The sequence below is a fragment of the Oncorhynchus gorbuscha genome, linkage group LG14, assembly GCF_021184085.1.
Source record: "Oncorhynchus gorbuscha isolate QuinsamMale2020 ecotype Even-year linkage group LG14, OgorEven_v1.0, whole genome shotgun sequence".
Lineage (NCBI taxonomy): Eukaryota > Metazoa > Chordata > Actinopteri > Salmoniformes > Salmonidae > Oncorhynchus > Oncorhynchus gorbuscha.
In genome coordinates, this window is record NC_060186.1 from 11,795,126 (window position 1) to 11,819,690 (window position 24,565).

General features: G+C 47.9%; 1 protein-coding gene across 14 annotated transcripts in view; it reads left to right on the top strand.

Annotated features, from left to right (window-relative positions):
- The window catches only part of magi2a (membrane associated guanylate kinase, WW and PDZ domain containing 2a), a 372,559-nt gene that overhangs the window by 263,265 nt on the left and 84,729 nt on the right, over positions 1 to 24,565 (top strand). For all 14 annotated transcript variants that reach the window (XM_046297017.1, XM_046297019.1, XM_046297020.1 and 11 more), the window contains 4 exons: positions 3,659 to 3,778; positions 10,284 to 10,499; positions 18,536 to 18,764; positions 20,509 to 20,588. In XM_046297017.1, the coding sequence (XP_046152973.1) occupies positions 3,659 to 3,778; positions 10,284 to 10,499; positions 18,536 to 18,764; positions 20,509 to 20,588 (645 nt within the window). The remainder of the gene's footprint in view (positions 1 to 3,658; positions 3,779 to 10,283; positions 10,500 to 18,535; positions 18,765 to 20,508; positions 20,589 to 24,565) is intronic.

The following is a 24,565-nucleotide window of genomic DNA, read 5'->3' on the forward strand; positions in this document are numbered from 1 at the left end:
CAAATTCCCTTGTGAACAGCCTTGAAAATACCCACTCGGGGCAATGCACCTACAGTATGTCAGCTTGATTTATTAGGTATGTGGCCCTAATTTATTGTAAATGTATACCAATGGGGCTTTTGTAAATTACAGATAAATATAGGCTTCTTAGATCAGTCACTAGGGAAGAAGAATAACCTTTTGTCTATCGAGGATGTGTTACCGCGTATGCAAGTGTATACTCATCATGCTAAGTGGTGATTTCTACATTGCAAACCATAGGGGCCGGTGTGTAGGAGCCGTTTTGGCTTGTTTATATGGCATTGTATATGCTGTCTGCCAATGGTTATTTGAACTTATTTGTCCACTAGAGGGCACTATATGTTGGGGTCATGGTTCACTGGTCACATGTAGCACAGGTGACCAGGAAGGGTTGGCGGAGAAGGCATACAATTCTTACTGTATCACAGAGCATGCTCATGGATTTGACCTCTGCGCCTTTTATATGCTAATATTTGTATTGGATCGATAAAATGGGAACGAAAAGAGTTACGGTTGGAAAGCAATTTCTGTGGACGTGTTATGGACATCTCTCTGCTGTGCCAGTGGCTTTTTCTAGGGAATCGTTACTACAAATGTCTCTCTTAAACCAGCTTGGATGTTACACTAATGTCAAATCTAACAGATGACCCAGAACTCTGAAAGTACAGAAAACCACTTTCATGCCTTATAGTTTGCTCCTCTTAGAAAGTGTCGCCACAGAAAAGTCCCCACTGGAAGACGCTGCTAATTACACAGTAGTTCCGTGACATCAAAGGTTCCTTTTGAAGTGTTGTGCTGTGTGTCGGCCGTTCTGGAGCGCTGTCGGGAGGTGTAATCTGTTGTCGTTACGCAGGCCTCATGCAGGGTAGCACTGGAAGTGCCATAGTGTATCTCACACATAGATACACACACACACTGTATGTGTGTTCACTAGCATCTCCTCTCCTCACCACATATAAACATGGCTCAGATGTGCCATCCTCACGCCCCTAGACCAGACCCCGTCCACTCCTCTCTCAACCCTCACCTAGAACTCTCTCTGCCTGGTGTGTTTTGATGTGGAGCACCATGGTTTGATGCTGAACTCTGAGAGGATTTAGGTTTTCCATTGCATGGTATCTGTTGAAATCTCCAGCGGTTTGCTATTCCCATCTAAGAACAGATTCATCAACATTGAGCTTTAACACAACGTTGGCAAGGGCTTTAAGGGCCTTGGTGGAGTCATTTTCTTTTCTTTACGTTATTTCACGCTTGGACTCCCTCTCAGCAGCGTTGAGAGATGGGGTGGCGGAGTCCAAAACCGACTTACTGAAGAAAAGAGTATCTCACAGCTCTTGTGACAGAATGGCGTGGGGTCATTCAGTTTGCACCAATCCAGCACCTCCTGTCACCGCTGTTACAGTATAATGACATGTGACAGGCAATAAGAGCTTGTGGCACCAGACTAAGTTGGCACACATGGCTGCATCATCTTGTGACATGGTGTGGCAGACACATGAACTGTCTGACTCAACAGACACACACTCACTTACCCTCGCGAGCCTCGCGGTGCAGAATCTAGGTATTTTCGAGGAATGTGTTAATGGATCTGGTATTGAGTGAAGCAGGAATTCAATCTGCCTTTTGGGGCCAGTCTGATCATGCCACATGTATTGAACAGACCCAAAGGCTGCCATATGCCAGACTCTACAGTACCAAAGGCTGCCATATGCCAGACTCTACAGTACCAAAGGCTGCCATATGCCAGACTCTACAGTACCAAAGGCTGCCATAGGCCAGCTCTTCCAGCACCAAAGGCTGCCATATGCCCGACTCCACATTATCAAAGGCTGCCATAGGCCAGGCTCTTCAGCACCAAAGGCTGTCATAGGCCAGGCTTTTACAGCAGTGTTAGCACAGATTTGGGAATAAGCTGTTTAACACCTCAGGGATGGAGTACCTTGGAGCTATCACAGCCAGCATCAATTAGCCTATCCTCTGGTGCTCAAACAGGCTAATTAGCACACGGCACTAGCAAGAGCGTTTAGGAACTAATTTATACCTTGATACACCTTTAGCATCATATCCCCCACAACACAACACTGACTGGAAATTACAGCTGTCTCAAACAGACACTATGCTTGGGAGAGAGAGTTTGTAAAACCTGTGATTTACATTTACATTTTGGGGTCATTTATCAGACCCTCTTATCCAGAGTGACTTACAGGAGAAATGAAGTGCCCTTGCTCAACTCCCGTACAGACTGGAGAGGCTAAGGTCAAGAGCCATGCGTCCTCTGAAACACAACCTAACCAAGCATCACTGCTTCTTGACACAATGCCCACTTAACCCGGAAGCCAGCCGCACCAATGTGCACTGTGCACCTGGCGAATGTGCACCTGGCGACCATGTCAGCATGCACTGCGCCCGGCCTACCACAGGAGTCGCTAGTGCACGGTGGGACAAGGACCTCCCTGCCAGCCAAACCAGCAGGCTAGCGTTCTCGTCTCACTCGCGATAACATGTAGACAGCAGCCCTGTGAGGTTGTGTAGAGGCTCTGTTTCTACCGTCTTTGAGAGGTAGACCTGCATGCAGATTGACCTTATTTGTCTCCTCTCTGTTGGAGTTGCATCACTCAGCTGAAACCTTCCTGTAACGTTACCTAGTGAAGTGCTCATTGCTCATCATCCCGAAGGACAGCGCTTAAGTATTCAGTGGAATTCAAATGTGCAACCGAGAGACCTGCTCACAATACATGAATATAACGGATTCAGGGTCAGCTTGTCCTTAATCAGCCATTCTGTTCTGATTCTTTATGAGATGTTGAGCTGTTCAAAGTAGGATCTTTTTGTTAAAGGGATGACAATGACGCCCTTTATCTCCTTCCACAGAGTCAGATGAAGTCCTGGATACCATTTGTATGATTCTGTGTCCATTATGAAGGAAGTTAGAGGTAGCTTCATTAGCGAACTAGCATTGACTCGCAAAATTACTGCTAACTTCCTTCTTAATTGACACATTTACATAAAAATGGTATCCACGCGATCGTCTGACCTGTTAACCCAAATCCAGAAGTTTCCCTTTAAAGAACTGTCATGATGTACACACCATAGAATTACAATTCTTGGCCTCCCGGGTAGCACAGTGGTTAAGGGTGCTGTACTGCAGTGCCAGCTGTGCCACCAGAGACTCTGGGTAACCGGCCACGACCGGGAGGTCCGTGGGGCGACGTACAATTGGCCTAGCGTCGTCAGGAGGGTTTGGCTGGTAGGGAAATCCTTGTCTCATTCCGCACCAGCGACTCCTGTGGCGGGCCGGGCGCAGTGCACGCTAACCAAGGTTACCAGGTGCACAGTGTTTCCTCTGACACATTGGTGCGGCTGGCTTCCGGGTTGGATGGTGCTGTGTTAAGAAGCAGTGTGGCTTGGTTGGGTTGTGTATTGGAGGATGCATGACAACCTGATAGTAGCTACTAAACAATTGGATACTATGAAATTGGGGAGAAAAAAATAAAAAAAATATTTAATTCTATTTCTACGGGTACACACAGTTCATAATGCTGTTCTTCTCTCCTGTATGCAGGTGTATGCACAGTTTCTTAGTAAGTTCCCTGATTGTAACTGTGTAACTGTGCTCCTCCCCTCTCCTCTCTGATAGGCACAACCAGGCAGCCCAAGGAGGGCGAGGTCCCGGGGGTGGACTACAACTTTGTGACTGTTGATCAGTTTATGGAATTGGAGAAAAGTGGAGCCTTACTAGAGAGCGGAACTTATGAAGGTAAGAGAAAGCTTTTCACTTTTTTGGTGGTTTATCATATTTTTGGGGGGTCTTTCCTGATTTTGCTTGTTGGAATAATTGTGTTATGTAGCTGCTTGTTTATCGACCATCCTTCCACTCTCTGACAGAGAAGAATGAAAACACACTCTCACACACACACCACAACACCACTACACTCTCCTCCATGCTGGCTCTCCTCTGAGCCTTAATGGCTCTATAATAAACATGACTCACTCCAATTTCTCTCCATCTGCCCTGGTCTGTGTGGCTCTGTGCTGGGTGTACTAAACTACTGGCTCTCCACTCTGTCAGATTCAGGGGACTCCACAACACAGACAGATAATGCATTAACTCCATGTCAGCTCCCTCGCCGAGCCCTCCCGCTCAGCCTCGCGTCTGTCATGGCAGAAAAATAAATTGCAGATGGTCAATTTAACGGTTGGTTGCCAGGAGCGATGTTAGATTCTCTCTCCGATTGAGGCCGTGTATCACTTCTCCGAGGATGTCATCTACCGTAGAGAGAACCCTTCTTCTCTTCTCGGTGGCAGCACTGCTGTACCACCAACATGTACCTTTTTAATATGTCATGTTCAATTAGAGAGGGAGAGATAATTACTTGACACATTGGAAAGAACTAACAAAAAAACTGATCAAACTAGAATGCTATTTGGCCCTAAACAGAAAGTACACGGTGGCAGAATACCTGACCTCTGTGACTGACCCAAAATTAAGGAAAAGGCCTCCCTGGTGGTGCAGTGGTTAAAAGGGCACTGTACTGCAGCGCCAGCTGTGCCACCAGAGACTCTGGGTTCGCGCCCAGGCTCTGTCCTAACCGTCCGCGACCGGGAGGTCCGTGGGGCGACGCACAATTGGCCTAGCGTCGTCCATGTTAGGGAGGGTTTGGCCGATAGGGAAATCCTTGTCTCATCGCGCTCCAGCGACTCTTGTTGCGGGCCGGGCGTGGTGCGTGCTAACCAAGGTTGCCAGGTGCATGGTGTTTCCTCCGACACATTGGTGCGGCTGGCTTCCGGGTTGGATGGTGCTGTGTTAAGAAGCAGTGTGGCTTGCTTGAGTTGTGTATCGGAGGACGCATGACTTTCAACCTTCGTCTCTCCCGAGCCCGTACGGGAGTTGTAGCTATGAGACAAGATCGTAGCTACTAAACAATTGGATACCACGAAATTTGGGAGAAAACGATTAAAAAAATATATATATATAATAATAAATCAAATAAAATTTCAAAATTAAGGAAAGCTTTGACTATGTACAGACTCAGTGAGCATAGCTTTGGTATTGAGAAAGCCCGCAGTAGGCAGACCTGGTTCTCAAGAGAAGACAGGCTATGTGCTCACTGCCCACAAAATGAGGTGGAAACTGAGCTGCACTTCCTAACATCCTGCCAAATGTATGACCATATTAGAGACACATATTTCCCTAAGATTGCACAGACCCACAAAGAATTGGAAGAGCAAATTCAATTTTGATAAACTCCCATATCTACTGAGAGAGAGAGAGAGAGAGAGAGAGAGAGAGAGAGAGAGAGAGAGAGAGAGAGAGAGAGAGAGAGAGAGAGAGAGAGAGAGAGAGAGAGAGAGAGAGAGAGAGAGAGAGAGAGAGAGAGAGAGAGAGAGAGAGAGAGAGAGAGAGAGAGAGAGAGAGAGAGAGAGAGAGAGAGAGAGAGAGAGAGAGAGAGATCGATCCCTGTTTTCTTTTGTGTGAGGAAGGTGGAGAAAAGGCCAATCTGTCTGTCAGGTCCTACACTGCCAGGTTAATGTTATCCACAGTGTTGGATTTTCATCATTACAAAAGCCTGGCTTGGGAAAGTCAGGGGTTGGGTCAGTGTGTCTCTTGGCTTTCGTTTAGCTAATAGTAAGGTAGGCAACTAATTTAGCGTTGTAGCATACTACTGGAGGTTGTCTTCAGTTTGTCTAGGAATGTTTGAAGGTTTGAAGAATGCGGCATGCTGTTTTTGTGCATTTTAGATTTGATTTCCCAGGAAAGTCTGACTGAAATTGCTTTTAGATTTTAGGCAGCAGTCGGGTAAAATAGTCTGTGGTCTGTGGTTTTAAGCCTTTCCATTCAATTCACTTTTTTACAGCAATGTTTTTTCATTTGAGTCACTCACTGTGTACTCAGAAATGCGAACAAAAATTCACAATCTCATTGGATTTCAAAATATCTTTGGGTATATGGTTTCTCCTCCAGAAGTACTAAAACACCACTGAGAAGTGCAGGATAATATTTTATTTATTTATTTTACCAGGCAAGTCAGTTATGAACAAATTATTATTTTCAATGACTGCCTAGGAACAGTGGGTTAACTGCCTGTTCAGGGGCAGAACGACAGAGTTGCACCTTGTCAACTCAGGGATTTGAACTTGCAACCTTCCGGTTACTAGTCCAACGCTCTAACCACTAGGCTACCCTGGCGCCCCTATCACTCTCAAAGAAACCCTCTCTAGCTTCAGAACCTAATCTCCAGTGGAGACGCTGTGCCTTGAAGCCTGCGCTCAAGGAAACTTGGTTCCATTGCTGTAGATACATCATATCTCCTCCCCAGTCCATTTCACACAGTGTTTACAGAGAGTGGAGACCAAACACTTAATCAGATCTCACATCAGCTTAACGAGGACATCCGCTGTCTCTGGACTTTGCCAGGTATCTCTGGGCTAAAGCTGTAGCAAGGGATGTTTGCGTGCATGCATGCCTATGTGCGTGGAGGAGATCTTAGCAGACAGTCTTCTGCTAGCGGACTCAGGGGCTGGAGGATCAGAGTGGGTGATGTGTGAAAGCATCAGCGAGGAGGAGCCCGGGGGAGCACGTTCAGAACGAACCCAGAAACGCTCTGCATGCTGGGAGCTGGCGACTCCGCCCTGGGGAGACAGACGGGACGACCACACAGAGCACAGAGCCCAGAGCACAGAGAGAGAGACAGGCTTCTTCTTTATTTATTTACAACACACACACACTCACTCAATCACTAGGAATCTGTGCATGGTTTAGTGTTTGATTGATGTGCGGTGGATAACAATGATTTGCCAGCAGACACAAAAGAGCTAACAGTGATGTTAGTGAAGATGCCTGGGGATGTGGGCCAGACAGTGTCAGGCTTTAGTTACCAATATGAAGTCATGTGGGTGGGTGTGTTTGTAGGTATATGTGTTGTGGAGTGTGTGACTGTGTTTGAGTACCTCCACTTGACGTGCCTTGAGACTTACGTATGAACTTTTAGGAACTATGTGAACTTTAACTCCCAGGACTTCAACTGACCTTCCACTTCCTGGTCCTGGTCCCATTGGGTTATGTAATAATGACATCAACTTCCCACGTGACATTCTCACTTGCTCTCTCCCTTTCAATATTTCAATATACAATATATTTCCCTTTAAATAGACAGTTTAATTTAATGTTCCGTTTGTGCCTGTGTTGTCTACTGTGATCCCTACTTTAGCGATTGAATATTAACTTGTAACAAGAGGAGAAAAACATCCAAGCAAATATTTTTATGAACACATCATCAAAGGCACACAAAATGTGTCCAGAATTCAGGCGTGTTGCATATTAAGCAGGTTTGTACAGTGGCAGTGCTCACTGCTCACCCATGTGATTTGAGGTTCAACTGCTGAATGTGTGTCTCGGTCCTCTGGTACAGATAACTATTATGAAAAGATAGCACAAAAAGCTTCTAAATTGCTCATATATCACGTTTAATAGTGAGGTGAAACTTCCTCAGATTTTTTTCTATCTGAGCCTTGTAGCTATTAGTGGATGGACTGTAGGAGGAATAGCCTAAGCTTTAGATCAGCTGGCAACACAGTCTCATGGGGGACTAACACAGTCTCATGGGGGACTAACACAGTCTCATGGGGGACTAACACAGTCTCATGGGGGACTAACACAGTCTCATGGGGGACTAACAGTCTCATGGGGGACTAACCCAGTCGCATGGGGCTAACAGTCTTGTGGGGTGCTAACACAGTCTTGTGGGGTGCTAACACAGTCTCATGAGGGGCTAACACAGTCTCATGCGGCTAACACAGTCTCATGGGGCTAACACAGTCTCATGGGGCTAACACAGTCTCATGGGGCTAACACAGTCTCATGGGGCTAACACAGTCTCATGGGGCTAACACAATCTAATGGGGCTAACACAGTCTCATGGGGGCTAACACAGTCTCATGGGGGGCTAACACAGTCTCATGAGGGACTAACACAGTCTTATGCAGACTAACACAGTCTTATGGGGGACTAACACAGTCTCATGGGGCTAACACAGTTTCATATGGACTAGCACAGTCTCATGGGGGACTAGCACAATCTCATGGGGCTAACACAGTCTCATGGGGCTAACACAGTCTCGTGGGGCTAACACAGTCTCGTGGGGCTAACACAGTCTCGTGGGGCTAACACAGTCTCGTGGGGCTAACACAGTCTCATGGGGCTAACACAGTCTCAATGGGGCTAACACAATTTCATGTGGCTAACACAGTCTCATGGGGGCTAACACAGTCTGATGGGGCTAACACAGTCTCATGCAGGCGAACACAGTCTCATGCAGGCGAACACAGTCTCATGCGGCTAACACAGTCTCATGGGGCTAACACAGTCTCATGGGGCTAACACAGTCTCATGGGGCTAACACAGTCTCATGGGGCTAACACAGTCTCATGGGGCTAACACAGTCTCATGGGGGCTAACACAGTCTCATGGGGGCTAACACAGTCTCATGGGGGGCTAACACAGTATTATTGGGGACTAACACAGTCTTATGCAGACTAACACAGTCTTATGGGGGACTAACACAGTCTCATGGGGCTAACACAGTTTCATATGGACTAGCACAGTCTCATGGGGGACTAGCACAGTCTCATGGGGGACTAGCACAGTCTCATGGGGACTAACACAGTCTCATGGGGCTAACACAGTCTCATGGGGCTAACACAGTCTCATGGGGCTAACACAGTCTCATGGGGCTAACACAGTCTCATGGGGCTAACACAATTTCATGGGGGCTAACACAGTCTGATGGGGCTAACACAGTCTCATGCAGGCGAACACAGTCTCATGGGGGCTAACACAGTCTCATGGGGGATTAACACAGTCTCATGGGGGGCTAACACAGTCTCATGGGGGGCTAACACAGTCTCATGGGGGGCTAACACAGTCTCATGGGGGGCTAACACAGTATTATTGGGGACTAACACAGTTTCATGGGGTACTAATACAGTCTCATGGGGCTCACACAGTCTTATGGGGGCTAACACAGACACATTGGGGCTAACACATTCTCATGGGAGGCTAACACATTCTCATGGGAGGCTAACACATTCTCATGGGAGGCTAACAAATTATCATGGGAGGCTAACAGGGTGTAATGGGAGGCTAACACAGTCTCATGGGGGGCTAACACAGTCTCATGGGGGGCTAACACAGTCTCATGCGGGCTAACACAGTCTCATGGGGCTAACACAGTCTCATGGGGCTAACACAGTCTCATGGGGCTAACACAATCTAATGGGGCTAACACAGTCTCATGGGGGCTAACACAGTCTCATGGGGGGCTAACACAGTATTATTGGGGACTAACACAGTCTTATGAGGGACTAACACAGTCTTATGCAGACTAACACAGTCTTATGGGGGACTAACACAGTCTCATGGGGCTAACACAGTTTCATATGGACTAGCACAGTCTCATGGGGGACTAGCACAGTCTCATGGGGCTAACACAGTCTCATGGGGCTAACACAGTCTCATGGGGCTAACACAGTCTCATGGGGCTAACACAGTCTCATGGGGCTAACACAGTCTCATGGGGCTAACACAGTCTCATGGGGCTAACACAGTCTCATGGGGCTAACACAGTCTCATGGGGGCTAACACAGTCTGATGGGGCTAACACAGTCTCATGCAGGCGAACACAGTCTCATGGGGGCTAACACAGTCTCATGGGGGATTAACACAGTCTCATGGGGGATTAACACAGTCTCAGTCTCATGGGGGCTAACACAGTCTCATGGGGGGCTAACACAGTCTCATGGGGGACTAACACAGTCTCATGGGGGACTAACACAGTCTCATGGGGGACTTACACAGTCTCATGGGGGACTTACACAGTCTCATGGGGGGCTAACACATTGTAATGGGGGCTAACACAGTCTCAATGGGGCTAACACAGTCTCAATGGGGGACTAACACAGTCTCATGGTGGGCTAACACAGTCTCATGGGGGCTAACACAGTCTCATGGGGGACTAACGCAGTCTCATGGGGGACTAACGCAGTCTCATGGGGGCTAACGCAGTCTCATGGGGGGCTAACGCAGTCTCATGGGGGGCTAACACAGTCTCATGGAGAGAACTCAGTTCAACCATCAGTCTGCCACATTGGCCATTTTGAATCTTTAACCTCACCCACCAGCACCTAAGTATAACATGATGTGTGTATGACTGACTAAGTATATAAAATTATCATTAATGAGAAGTATTCCTTCCTTCCTTCTCTAGAGAACTATTACGGTACCCCCAAGCCCCCGTGCGAGCCCAGTCCTCTGCTGCTAAATGTAACAGATCAGCTCCTGCCGGGCGCACGACCCAGCTCCAAGGGGAAGAGGAAACGGAACAAGTCGGTCAGCAACATGGAGAAGGCCGGCATCGAGCCACCCGAGGATGAGGAAGAGGAGAGACCCGTTGTCAATGGCAACGGCAATGGCATCACCCCAGGTTAGGTTCCAACGCAGACATAGTGTTGATGTGCAACTATAGATCCTCGTCATGACAACAAGTTCACCGCTGAAATGAGATAGCACCGACCCATGGGATCTGATCAGACAACATAGCAACAGTCTATCGTCTAGGTTACATCATAGCAACCAGCTCTCAGTCAGGCCCATACAATAACATAATAAAGGATGGATACAAGTCTCTACTGCCTACAGGGAGCTCTTCCCAGGGAGCTCAGATCATCAGCATCATCATCATAGATGGAGAAAAACTGGAGAGTTCTAGTGCCTGTAAATAGCATGAGTACATCCCCCAAGAATCCCATGTAACAGGACTGATGGTGTTCAGAGACAACAGCCTTACACTGTATCCAATCTCCCAGTCACTAGGTCAGACCACAGTACAGTTAGACTACGTCACATGGCCAGAGGCTAGATTCCACCCCCCGCACCGACACAGAGAAACATCGCCTGGAGGTGTGATCAAATCAAGCGTGGGGTTTCACTAAGCAGATTTACTGGATCAATGCAAGCCACATCACAGTCATTACTCTCAACTAGGAGCAAAGATGCTGGCTGTCTAACTTAATATAAAAACGGAGAAACCCTATGTAAGCCATGAAACAACATAGTATCATTCATTTTGACTTGACATTTGTTCATGTAAAAATAAATGACACTGTTACGGTAGTTATTTAGTAAAACCTTTTGAGACCTTTAGAGAATGGCTTTACATTATACAATGGGGCAAAAAAAGTATTTTGTCAGCCACCAATTGTGAAAGTTCTCCCACTTAAAAAGATGAGAGAGGCCTGTAATTTTCATCATAGGTACAATTCAACTATGACAGGACATGAGAAAAAGTGCAATATAAGTATTTGGTCACCTACAAACAAGCAAGATTTCTGGCATTGTACTGTATGTTCTGGTCAGGTAACCCATATAAATACCCTTGAGCTATAGGACTGGAGTAGTCTCATTTTACTGTAATTTCTCATAGCCCAATGAATAGCAGAGCTACTATGTGAACAAAGCTGAGAAAGGTTCGATGTTGAGTATTCAGCCTAGAGCTGTACTGTAGTTTTCTTTTACTGAGGAGAGAGAGAGAGGTAGAGAGAGAGAGGTAGAGAGAGAGAGGTAGAGAGACTTTTGACTTTTGGTCTTTCTTTATTGAAACATTCTCAATTCATTTAAAACTCACCCCCCCCCCACTCCTAAAATAAAAAAAATAAAAATATATCCTGTACTGCATACATGTACCATACTCACCTTTCCATCTACCACATGATACAAAACACCATACACAAAAAACCTCTCCTACAACCGTATATCCAAAACATCTTCCCCAGCAATACAGACAGCCCCCCCAACACAACATATCTCCTCAAACATCTCCACACATTTGATCATTTAATAGAACTCAAACTCAACCCTAAGGCGCGCAGAGACCATCCCATTAAACAGTAGTAAAGGGTCTGTTATCCCCCTGTTATCCCCCCACCTTTGACCCTGTTTGACCCTGAATTACAGTTTCTTTCATTTGACAGAAAGGACACCCATGCCCAATTCCCGGATCAACCCTTGCCAACCAGCTGTTAGTGGCCAGGGCTCCATGAAGAACCCTCCACTGGAGGTCCCCTGACCTCTTTGGTACTGGGGGTTTGTAGAGCGCCCTCCATCTAAAACCCACCATACTCTCCGCCCCACATACCCCCTGCCACTGATGTGCCTTCACTCCTGTTAGGCTTCTAATGCTTCCTAACCTTAACGCAGAGGTTGTAGAGGGCTTTACCTCACACCCCCTCAAACTCCCCCAGGCTCGGAGTGTTAAAATCTAACAAGTCCTCCAGACCCCCTTGCCAGTCTCCAGTCTCTGCCGTCACCTGCAGTGGCAGGAACATTGGTGGCCCCTCTCCCTTTGGCCTCTCAAACACCCCCCTTACCGGCTCAGACAGTGCCTCCTAGACCTCCTCCAGGAATCTCTCCAGCAGCCTAAGAGACGTTATTCCTGTTTGTTGCGCCAAGACCTCCTCTCCCAGCAGTCTCAGGTCACCCAGCCTTTGTAAACCCCCTGCCATCAGTTGCCTCTGCAGGGTGGCCGACTGAACCGATCTCAAAGGGATGGCTGGGTTGTGGAAGATAGGCTCCTCCCACACCCACTGCCCAGGCTCCACACCCCCTTCTCATGTGGGCCTTAGCAGCTGCCAGGCCCTCAGCACCGCAGAGTAAAACTCTGAGAGACCTGCTGTACTCAGCCTCTCCAGCTTCATGAGGAACAGCTGCCGGTCCAACCCTAATCCGCCAGCTCTCCTCAGCAGCACGCATGCTGGTTCCCTCCAGCCAACATCAGTGTGGTACAGCAGTCTCTGCACCGCCTTTAGTCGGAAAGCAGCCATCCTGCTCTCCAGTTCCACCAGGCCCTGTCCTCCTTCGTGGACAGTCATGTACAAAACTGCTGCCTTAAGCAAGTGATGTCCCGACCAAAAGAAGTCCACCAGCTTACGTTGCAGGTCTGCAAGCAGACCGGCGGGGGGGTTGAGGACAGCCAGTTTATGCCACAAGAAAGATGCCACCAGGTTGTTGATTATCAGCACCCTCCCTCTATATGACACTTGGGACAGGAGCCACCTCCACCTGGCCAGTCTTGACACCACTGCCTGTGACAGCCCCTCCCAGTTCTTGCTGACCCACCTCTCCGAGCCCAGGTACACCCCAAACACTTTAAGCCCTTCACAACCCCACTGCAAACCCCCTGGAAGCAGAGGAGGAGCCCTATCCCCCCATGCCCCACATAACAGAGCTTTGCTCTTTCTCCAGTTTACCTTAGCTGATGAAGCTCCCTCGTACACCTTCAGACTGGTCTCTAGTTCCTGCATATCTTGCCCATCCCTGACCATCACAGAAACATCATCTGCATATGCTGAGACTGCTATTCCTGTCACCACATCCATGCCTGTCCAGCACACTCCCCGCAGTCTCCTGCGTAGCAGTCCTAAAAAAGGCTCAATGGCTAGTGTGTACAGCTGCCCAGATAGAGGCATCCTTGTCTAATGCCCCGTCTCACCCAGACTGGCCTACTGAGCCCCCCTCCCACCTTAACCATACATGACGCCCCAGCATACAACAGCTTCACACAGGTCACAAAACTCTTCCCAAACCCAAACACAGACATCACATTAAACAGATACTCATGATCCACTCTATCAAAAGCCTTCTCTTGATCTAAAGAGATCAGTCCAAAGTTCACATTAGAACCTCTCGACAAGTCCAACATGTCCCTAATCAAGAACAAGTTGTCCGTGATTGAGCGTCCCGGTACACAATATGTCTGGTCCTTGTGTATTATATGGGACTTCAGTCTGTTAGAGAGGACCTTGGCAAAAATCTTGTAGTCCGCACAGAGTCTCCAGTTCACAGGCCTCCAGTTCTTAAGTTCACACAAGTCCCCTTTTTTGGGCAGGAGAGTCAGAGCCGCCCGACGGCAGCTCATCGGCAACTCTCCTACCCCGACGCATTCACGCAACACGCAAAAGAAATCCTGTCCAATTGTTCCCCAGAATATTTTGTAAAATTCCACTGGAAGTCCATCGACCCCGGGTGCACGACCGGGGGACATCTGGGTTACTGCCTCTGCCAGTTCATGTGACAACAGAGGAATGTCATTTCATCCCTCTGTGCCCGAGAGAGCTTAGAGAGTCCTGCGAACAAGACCTGAGCACACACAGAATCACACATTTCTGCCCTATACAATTCAGTATAAAACTCCACAGTTCGCTCCCGCATCTCCCCCACCACAGAGGTCACCCGCCCATCAGACAGCCGTAGACAATGCATACCCTTGGCTTCACTGCTCTGTCTTTCCAAACCAAAGAAGAAGGAGCTGGGAGCATTCATCTCCTTGAGCATGGAGAACCTAGCTCTTACAAGTGCTCCCTTTGCTTTAACCTGGAAAAAACTGCCCAGGTCCCTACGTAATTCGGCTAAGTTAGCCTGGAGGCCTACATTGCCTTGCCCCACCATCTCTACCTCCATCTCACTAATACACCGCTCTAGTTCCCCCAATACTCTCCTAGCCTCTGAGGATGAGAGAGCTGTGTACTGTTGACAGAAAAGCCGAATTTGCACTTTCCCCACATCCCACCACTGACTCAGAGACTCATACTCCTCTCTTCGCTGCCCCCATCTTTACCAAAAAGTCTGGAAACCTGAGCAAAAAGTGGCATCTTGTAAGAGCTTTACATTGAACTTCCAATAAGATGCCTGCCGGGCCCAAAAACCTTCACCCACGTATACTGTCTTGTGTTTGGATGTTTAGTTCTCCAAACATCCACTAGGTCAAACTGATTAAAGATGTCCCTTAACACTCCCACTGACACTGAATGAGGCTCTTCCCCATTTCTGTCTTTTGTAAAAATCCATTGTACAGTTCCAGTCACCTCCGATCACCAGCGTCTCCTCAGGTGCTACTTGTGAGAGTTCCTGTCTAAGACTCCCAAATAGAACCCCTCTTTCTCTCCCTGTGTTAGGCGCATACACATTTATAAAGACAAAACACATGTTGTTAATTTCTGCTTTAACAACAAGCAACCTACCCCTACACACCTCCTTTGAGGAGCAAATTTTTACAGCCAGACTCTGTGAAAAAAGGACTGCCACCCCTACACTAAGATTTGTCCCATGGCTCAACACACTTGCCCCTTTCCACTAGAGCCCCCAATCAACTTCATTCACCACATCACTATGCGTCTCCTGCAGAAACAACACCTGTACTTTTTTTGTTTTACATATTCACCCAACACACTCCTCTTCCCGCATCTCTGGCGCCATTTATATTGAGCGAGCCTACCCGAAGAGTCTCCATAAGAAGTGGGAGAAAAGCCAGCAGAGAAATAGACCAATAGCAAAGCTCAAAAAGCCCCAGTGTCAGTAAGAAATTAAACATTTAAACAGTGTCTGAAGGTAAACCTTTATGCACTGTTGTGACCCACTTCCTCAACCTAAACCGTTTCCTGGGTGAGAGGACACCATGACCCTCATTTCTCATAGCATGTTGTACTGATCTTACAAACTTTCTAGGATCAGGTAAAAAAGCCTCAAGATTAACTTTTTTCCCCTTAGTCTCATTCAGGAACCTTGTCAGTTCTCTCAACGTGTACTTAGACCCCTCTGGTTGACTGGCTGTCAGCTCCGGGCCAATTGAAGAGGAGTCTGAAAAAAAATACCTCCTCATCCTCTTCCTCAGACTCACTTTCCTCCTCTTCTCTATCTCCCAACCTGACCACCTGCCCTTTCTCTCTGGTTAGGGCCTCACCCACAGCAACAGGCAACATTTCCATGGTGCCTTTGTCCACACCCTTTTTCCTTTTCCTCTTGACACCCTCCTCCTCCCCCTAATCTCTTACACTTCCCCACTATACTCTCCTCATCCACTAGAATAACCTGACTAGACGCAGTATCATCTGCACCACCCTCCATAGCATGACTAGGGCCAGCCTCAGCTACACCACCCTCCATAGCATGACTAGGGCCAGCCTCAGCTACACCACCCTCCATAGCATGACTAGGCCCAGCATCATCTGCACCACCCTCCATAGCATGACTAGGGCCAGCCTCAGCTACACCACCCTCCATAGCATGACTCGGCCCAGCATCATCTGCACCACCCTCCATAGCATGACTCGGCCCAGCATCATCTGCACCACCCTCCATAGCATGTCTAGGCCCAGCCTCAGCTACCCCACCATCTCTAGCCTGACTAGACCCAGCCTCTGCTTCTCCACCATCTCTAGCCTGACTAGACCCAGCCTCCACTACCCTACCATCTCTAGCCTGACTAGGCCTAGCCTCATCTACACCACCATCTCTAGACTGACTAGGCCCAGCCTCTGCTGTCTGCATCTCCTTACCCCCTGCATTTTGACCTCGATTTCCCCCACTTGCGCTTGTACCCTCACCTTGTCTATGGCCTTTATGTGGGCACGCAAAGCTCTTGTGCCCCAAATCCCCACATTCAAAACACCGTAGACTATCTGTGCTGGCAAAACCTGCATAGAGCCCCTCCCCATGCCTCACTTTAAAATGCACATTTAGCTGTTGCTCATTATTGTTCAGAAACATAAACACTTGCCTCCTGAACGAAACAACGTGCTTAATGGCATCTGCCTGAAAACCTGCTGACAGTACACGGAAACCGCTAGCAAACTTACCAAAACGACTCAGCTCTTTCCTAATTTGATCATCCGTAATAAACGGAGGCAAATTTGCCACTACAACTCTTGTTGAAGGGGTAGAGAGAGGTGAAATTGACACCAACACATCCCTTACAAATATTCCGCTAGCAATTATCCTACCGACCAAATTAGCCCCACAGCTTTGTTCATTCTAGAAGCAGAATGTATAAACTCAGCTCTTACCTGTTCACCGACCGCGAGCAGAACCTCCTCCACCTTAACTCCGTTCTCAGGAACACACCTGAATCCATGCTGTATCGACAGCGTCTCCTCCGCGCTAGGCTGAGAAGCCATTGCGCACACTACACCTTCCAACCCCCAGGAAAGTTACTCTGTCCTCTTCCACCCTAACTTTGAAAAAAAACTTTGGATACCGCTAAAAACAAATATTGCATTAACCCTAACTCCAACTCCACCCTAACTCCACTTCCAAACTCCAAAAACTCCCGAGAGAGAGAGAGAGAGAGAGAGAGAGAGAGAGAGAGAGAGAGAGAGAGAGAGAGAGAGAGAGAGAGAGAGAGAGAGAGAGAGAGAGAGAGAGAGAGAGAGAGAGAGAGAGAGAGAGAGAGAGAGAGAGAGAGAGAGAGAGAGAGAGAGAGAGAGAGAGATTAACTCTCCCTCCCTACCTCTGCCTTCCCTCTGGGACGGGACAACCAAGCACCACAACTCAAACTAGGACATATCATCAGCTCCTCCACTCTCTCTCAATCTCCTCTGCCTGCCACCTCTCTCACTCTGCTCTCTATGTCTATTTCTCTCTCTGCTCGGTATCCTTACTCGCTCGCTCTATATATCTATCTACCTCTCTATTTCTGTCCCTGTGTAATTGCCACCCTCTCCCCATTTGAAATCCTCTCTATCTTTCTTTTTATCCCGTTCCATCTCTTTTTCGTTGGCACTCAAACACACTACCCATTCTCCCCGCTACCTCCTCCCTTCTCTCCTTCCCTCTTCCCTTCTCCCCTTCCCTCCTGCCCTTCCCTCTTCCCCTCTCCCCTTCCCTCCTTCCCTCTTCCCCTCTCCCCTTCCCTCCTTCCTCTCCTCCCCTTTCCCTCTTCCCCCTCCCCTTCCCTCTTCCCCTCTCCCTTCCCTCTTCCCCTCTCCCTCCTCCCCTCTTCCCTTCCGTCTTCCCCTCTCCCTCCCCTTCCTTCTTCCCTTCATTCTTCCCCTCTTCCCTTCATTCTTCCCTTCCTTCTTCTCCTCTCCCCTCTCCTCTCCCCTTCCCTCTTCCCCTCTCCCTTCCCTCCTCCCCTTCCCTCTTCCCCTCTTCCCTTCCTTCTTCACCTCTCCTCTCCCCTCTCCCTCCTCCCCTTCCCTCTTCCCCTCTTCCCTTCCTTCTTCCCCTCTCCTCTCCCCTCCTTCCCTCTTCCCCTCTCCCCTCTCCCTCCTCCCCTTCCCTCTTCCCCTCTTCCCTTCCTTCTTCCCCTCTCCTCTTCCCTCCTTCCCTCTTCCCCTCTCCCCTTCCCTCCTCCCCTTCCCTCCTCCCCTCTTCCTTCCTTCTTCCCTCTCCCCTCTCCCTCTCTCCTCTCCCCTTCCCTCCTCCCCTTCCCTCTTCCCCTCCTCTCCTCCCCTTCCCTCTTCCCCTCCTCCCCTCTCCCTCTCACCTTCCCTCCTCTTCCCTCCCCTGTTCCTCCAGTAGTAATCCTCTCTATCTTATATATATATCATATATATATATATATATATATATATATATATATATATATATATATATATATATATATATATATATATATATATATATATATATATATATATATTAGTAATGTCAGCTCTGACTCACCTGTAATTCTCTTCTCCTTCTCAGAGTCCAGCGAACATGAAGACAAGAGTACAGATGTCTCCTCGGGGACGTCCCCCCAGACCTGTCCCCCCACTGAGACCCCCACCACCCCTAACAACGAGGTCCCCCAGGAGGAGGGTGGGGAGCTAACCAAGTCACCCCCCAAGCCAGATGAGAATGAGAGTGAGCTTGGCCCCCTGCCAGGCAACTGGGAGATGGCCTACACAGAGAAGGGAGAGGTGTACTTTATTGAGTAAGTGTCTGCGCTGAAGAGAACGGTGTCAAATTATCCCAATACACACACACGCACACACACACACACACACACACACACACACACACACACACACACACACACACACACACACACACACACACACACACACACACACACACACACACACACACACACACACACACACACACACACACACACACACACATACAGCCAACAGCAGCCAAATAGTTGACTGTTGTTGTAATGAGATTTAGAGGTTCTTGTCCATGCAATGTTTCGCCAGGGAGAATAGAAGGTAAAAGTTGGCCAAGCATTTTAAGCAGCTTTCAAACGCGCGCACGCACACACACACACACACAATCACTCCCACTGTAATGAATTCTATTGTTCTGTGTGGCTAGCTGTATTGGAGGTATTTTACAACAGGTCTGTTCGATTTTTACTGCTACAATATAATTGTAGAGGTGAGTTGTCTTTCTCTTCCTTTTGAAAAATATTTAAATGTCTTCTGACTGTGTGTATGTGCCTGTCTGTGTATGTACATCAGTCAATAGGCAGGTTATTACAGAATCCTTTTGGAAATTAACAATTGTTCAAATTTATGTGACAGAAACATCATCTGATTCCCAGAGGACTGCCTTTCATTGTGTCGTATAATAGAGTAGCAGAGAAAACATCCAGCAGGGTTAGTTTTAATGTAGTTGTCTGCCAGCCAGTCAGCCGGTCAGTTAGCCAGTCGGTCAGCTGGTCAGCCAGTCAAATACTTCTTGTGTATCCTCTCCTCCACAGAGGCAGACTGTTAATTCCAGCCACTGCAGACTAGACTAGGTCTCCGTATGTCTCACCCACCCAGGCCCTGTGTGTTCCTACATCTAGATGAATCAATCTGGAACGTTGTGTGCTAACGCGTTTAGCCGCCGAATTTGTAGCTGTACGTTTTGGGAAAAGTAAATGATGTGGTGCCAAGGCGGTACCAGATGCCAACGGGATGGCTCCCTTTGATTTGTCTCCAGATTCCATCAATTTGTTTATCCAGAATCCTCCTCAGAGAGAGAGAGAGAGAAAGAAGACAGGGAGAGATGGAAAGAGAGGAAGAAGGAGGAAGGGAGAGTGGGAAAGAGAGAGGGGTGGGAAGAGATTGACAGGCAGAATCAAAAGGAAAAAGTAGGGAGAGAGAGAGAGAGAATGAAAGGGAGAGGTGCGAGAAGAGAGAGAGAGAGAGAGGGAGGAAGGGGCATTTCATCACCCAAGATTTTCAGTTAGTGCTCACAGTGTCCCCTCCTCTCAAGGGTGGATTCGGGGATAATCCCGCTTTCCTGTAGCCACGTTTCCCTCCCTCCCTCCCCCCTCTTGTCCTGTCATCGTCTTCAAGGGAGGGCATTATGTCCTCAGATGTGATAAAGAGATCCATTGAAGTTTCCTTGGCACCGCCTCTCATCTGATCACAGTCCAGTTTTACAGCCTGCAGTGTTGATCCTGCCAAGCCCACAGCTGTTCAGCTCTATCACTCACACCTCTCCCCTTCTCCCACCATCCCTCCATCCTTCCCTGCACTAATGAGAAACAGTGGGCAAATTAAAAGTATCGATTGCCATTTTGTTAACCTAAAGGGTTTTTTCTTCTCGCCAGACAGTTTAGAGGGTGGGCACACAGGGGAACGTCTCTTTTTCTCTTAAATGATGCTGAATTGAGAATCTCCTCCCTCACTGGCTCTCTCTCTCCCTTCCTGTCACCGTCTCTCCTTTTCTCTCTCGTCAAGCCACAACACCAAGACGACGTCGTGGCTGGACCCGCGGCTGGCGAAGAAGGCGAAGCCACCAGAAGAATGCAAAGAGGACGGTAAGTGTCTCTCTTCTCTCCCCTTTTCAAAGTCTCTCAACTCTCTCTCCCGTAAAACCTTTGAATTCCTTTTTGGGTCCAAATCATTAGCATCTATTCATCGTCTGATGGCGGTTTGCAATATCTTCAGTGTTTTGATCCGAGAGCTGAAAGGATGGGTGTTGCCGTATACCATTATATATGAATGGTCATCAGTTACTGAGGACAGTGGTTTATTTGGGGTCCTTGTCTGATACTTGTAGATGTGTACAGTGTCTTTATAACCGTGTTCTGTTACCTGACCTGTGTGGAGATGGTGCTACTTTTAGCCCCTATAGAGGGACTGGGGGAGTGGGTAGGGTGGTTAACAGAGACCTCTTTATCCCCCACTGGGAGTAGGGAGCTATGCACCACCACAGAATGGACACTACACACACAGACACAAACACACATACACACACAGAGGGGAAGGAGAGCGAGTATAATTTAGATGGTGTGACTAAGACAGGAAGAGAAAGGAGACAGATGGGGAAAGAAGAGGCTATGCAGTAATATAGTATTGCAGAAGAGATACAGCCTATGACCACGAGGTGAGGAATAGGATGTTTTTGCATCCTTCTGGATGAAAAATCTCACTCTCATTTTTCTCCATTTGGCAATGTGCTTTTGAGTGATCTCCGGCATTGATAGCGCGGGACTCTGAAGCAGAATCCTCTATCTCTCCAACCCTGAAGCCCCTTTCACACACTATATCTCTCTCGTCTCTCTCTCTATCTCTTGTCTCTCTCTCTCTTATGTCTATCTTTCTCTCTCCCTCTCTCTCTCTCTTGTCTCTCTCTCTTGTCTCTCTCTCTTGTCTCTCTCTCTTGTCTATCTCTCTCTCTCTCTCTCGTCTATCTCCCTCTCTCTCTCGTCTATCTCACTCTCTCTCTCGTCTATCTCCCTCAGACAGACAGACAGTCTGTCTGTCTTGTCTCTCGTTCTCTCTCTCTCTCTCTCTCTCTCTCTCTCTCTCTCTCTCTCTCTCTCTCTCTCTCTCTCTCTCTCTCTCTCTCTCTCTCTCTCTCTCTCTCTCTCTCTCTCTCTCTCGTCTCTCTCTCTCTCTCTCTCTCTCTCTCTCTCTCTCTCTCTCTCTCTCTCTCTCTCTCTCTCTCTCTCTCTCTCTCTCTATCCTCTTTTTTTCTTCTTCTACCTCATTTCTCTCTCAAGCTCATTGCTCTCTGTTCCCCTGTCTCATTCTCTCTATCTCCCGCTCTATCTTCCCCATCAGTCTCACCCTCCATCTTTCTCCTATCACCTCTTCTCTATCTCTCTCTCTCTCCCTCGTCTGGGTGAGATTTATCTGTTGAATAGTAGACAGGGGTATGGCAGCGTTATAAGGTAGAGGGGAATGGAGCTCATATCAGACACAGAGACAGTCAGGCTGAGGAGAATGGAGCTCATATCAGAAACAGAGACAGTTAGGCTGAGGAGAATGGAGCTCATATCAGAAACAGAGACAGTCAGGCTGAGGAGAATGGAACTCATATCAGAAACCGAGAAAGTCAGACTGAGGAGAATGGAGCTCATATCAGAAACAGACACAGTCAGACTGAGGAGAATGGAGCTCATATCAGACACAGAGACAGTCAGGCTGAGGAGAATGGAGCTCATATCAGACACAGAGACAATCAGGCTGAGGAGAATGGAGCTCATATCAGAAACAGACACAGTCAGACTGAGGAGAATGGAGCTCATATCAGACAGAGACAGTCAGGCTGAGGAGAATGGAGCTCATATCAGACACAGAGACAGTCAGGCTGAGGAGAATGGAGCTCATATCAGACACAGAGACAGTCAGACTGAAGAGAATGAAGCTCATATCAGACACAGAGACAGTCAGGCTAATGAGAATGGAGCTCATATCAGAAACAGAGAAAGTCAGACTGGGGAGAATGGAGCTCATATCAGAAACAGAGACAGTCAGGCTGAGGAGAATGGAGCTCATATCAGAAACAGAGACAGTTAGGCTGAGGAGAATGGAGCTCATATCAGAAACAGAGACAGTCAGGCTGAGGAGAATGGAGCTCATATCAGAAACAGAGAAAGTCAGACTGAGGAGAATGGAGCTCATATCAGAAACAGACACAGTCAGACTGAGGAGAATGGAGCTCATATCAGACACAGAGACAGTCAGGCTGAGGAGAATGGAGCTCATATCAGACACAGAGACAATCAGGCTGAGGAGAATGGAGCTCATATCAGAAACAGACACAGTCAGACTGAGGAGAATGGAGCTCATATCAGACAGAGACAGTCAGGCTGAGGAGAATGGAGCTCATATCAGACACAGAGACAGTCAGGCTGAGGAGAATGGAGCTCATATCAGAAACAGAGACAGTCAGGCTGGGAGAATGGAGCTCATATCAGAAACAGAGACAGTCAGGCTGAGGAGAATGGAGCTCATATCAGAAACAGAGACAGTTAGGCTGAGGAGAATGGAGCTCATATCAGAAACAGAGACAATCAGACTGAGGAGAATGGAGCTCATATCAGACACAGAGACAGTCAGACTGAGGAGACTGAAGCTCATATCAGACACAGAGACAGTCAGGCTAATGAGAATGGAGCTCATATCAGAAACAGAGAAAGTCAGACTGAGGAGAATTAAGCTCCTATCAGACACAGAGACAGTCAGACTGATGGGAATGGAGCTCATATCAGAAACAGAGACAGTCAGACTGAGGAGAATGGAGCTCATATCAGAAACAGATACAGTCAGGCTGAGGAGAATGGAGCTCATATCAGAAACAGAGACAGTCAGGCTGATGGGAATGGAACTCATATCAGAAACAGAGACAGTCAGACTGGGGAGAATGGAGCTCATATCATACACAGAGACAGTCAGGCTGATGGGAATGGAGCTCATATCAGAAACAGAGACAGTCAGACTGGGGAGAATGGAGCTCATATCAGACACAGAGACAGTCAGACTGAGGAGAATGAAGCTCATATCAGACACAGAGACAGTCAGGCTAATGAGAATGGAGCTCATATCAGAGACAGAGACAATCAGGCTGAGGAGAATGGAGCTCATATCAGAAACAGAGACAGTCAGGCTGATGGGAATGGAGCTCATATCAGAAACAGAGACAGTCAGGCTGAGGAGAATGGAGCTCATATCAGAAACAGAGACAGTCAGGCTGAGGAGAATGGAGCTCATATCAGACACAGAGACAGTCAGGCTGAGGAGAATGGAGCTCATATCAGAAACAGAGACAGTCAGATTGAGGAGAATGGAGCTCATATCAGAAACCGAGACAGTCAGGCTGAGGAGAATGGAGCTCATATCAGACACAGAGACAGTCAGGCTGAGGAGAATGGAGCTCATATCAGAAACCGAGACAGTCAGGCTGAGGAGAATGGAGCTCATATCAGACACAGAGACAGTCAGGCTGAGGAGAATGGAGCTCATATCAGAAACCGAGACAGGCAGGCTGAGGAGAATGGAGCTCATATCAGAAACAGAGACAGGCAGGCTGAGGAGAATGGAGCTCATATCAGACACAGAGACAGTCAGGCTGAGGAGAATGGAGTTCATATCAGACACAGAGACAGTCAGCAGGTACGAGATGAGGTCTCATTTGTGGAGTGAATCATTCTAGCTGAGCCCAGCTTAGTCAATCATGCCTGTCTGATAAACACTTACTCACACAGCCACAGTTTTTCTCACAATCACATTCACCACTCTGACCCCACACACCCCCCACACACACACATACTGTATATACACAGACAGTAGGGCTCCAGTATTCTCAGGCCATGTAAAAGATAACCAGGAGGATGGAGGAGACAGGAAGATAGTTGATCACTTTGGAAGATGACAAGAAAGACAATGTCTTAGGAAGATGAATCCCAGGAAACCATCTTGGTCTAGTTCAGGGATGGACAACTGGCAGCCTCCCTTTTGAAGCCCTCAGATCACTTTTTCTCTTATGTCAGTCACTGATTGTCAGTCA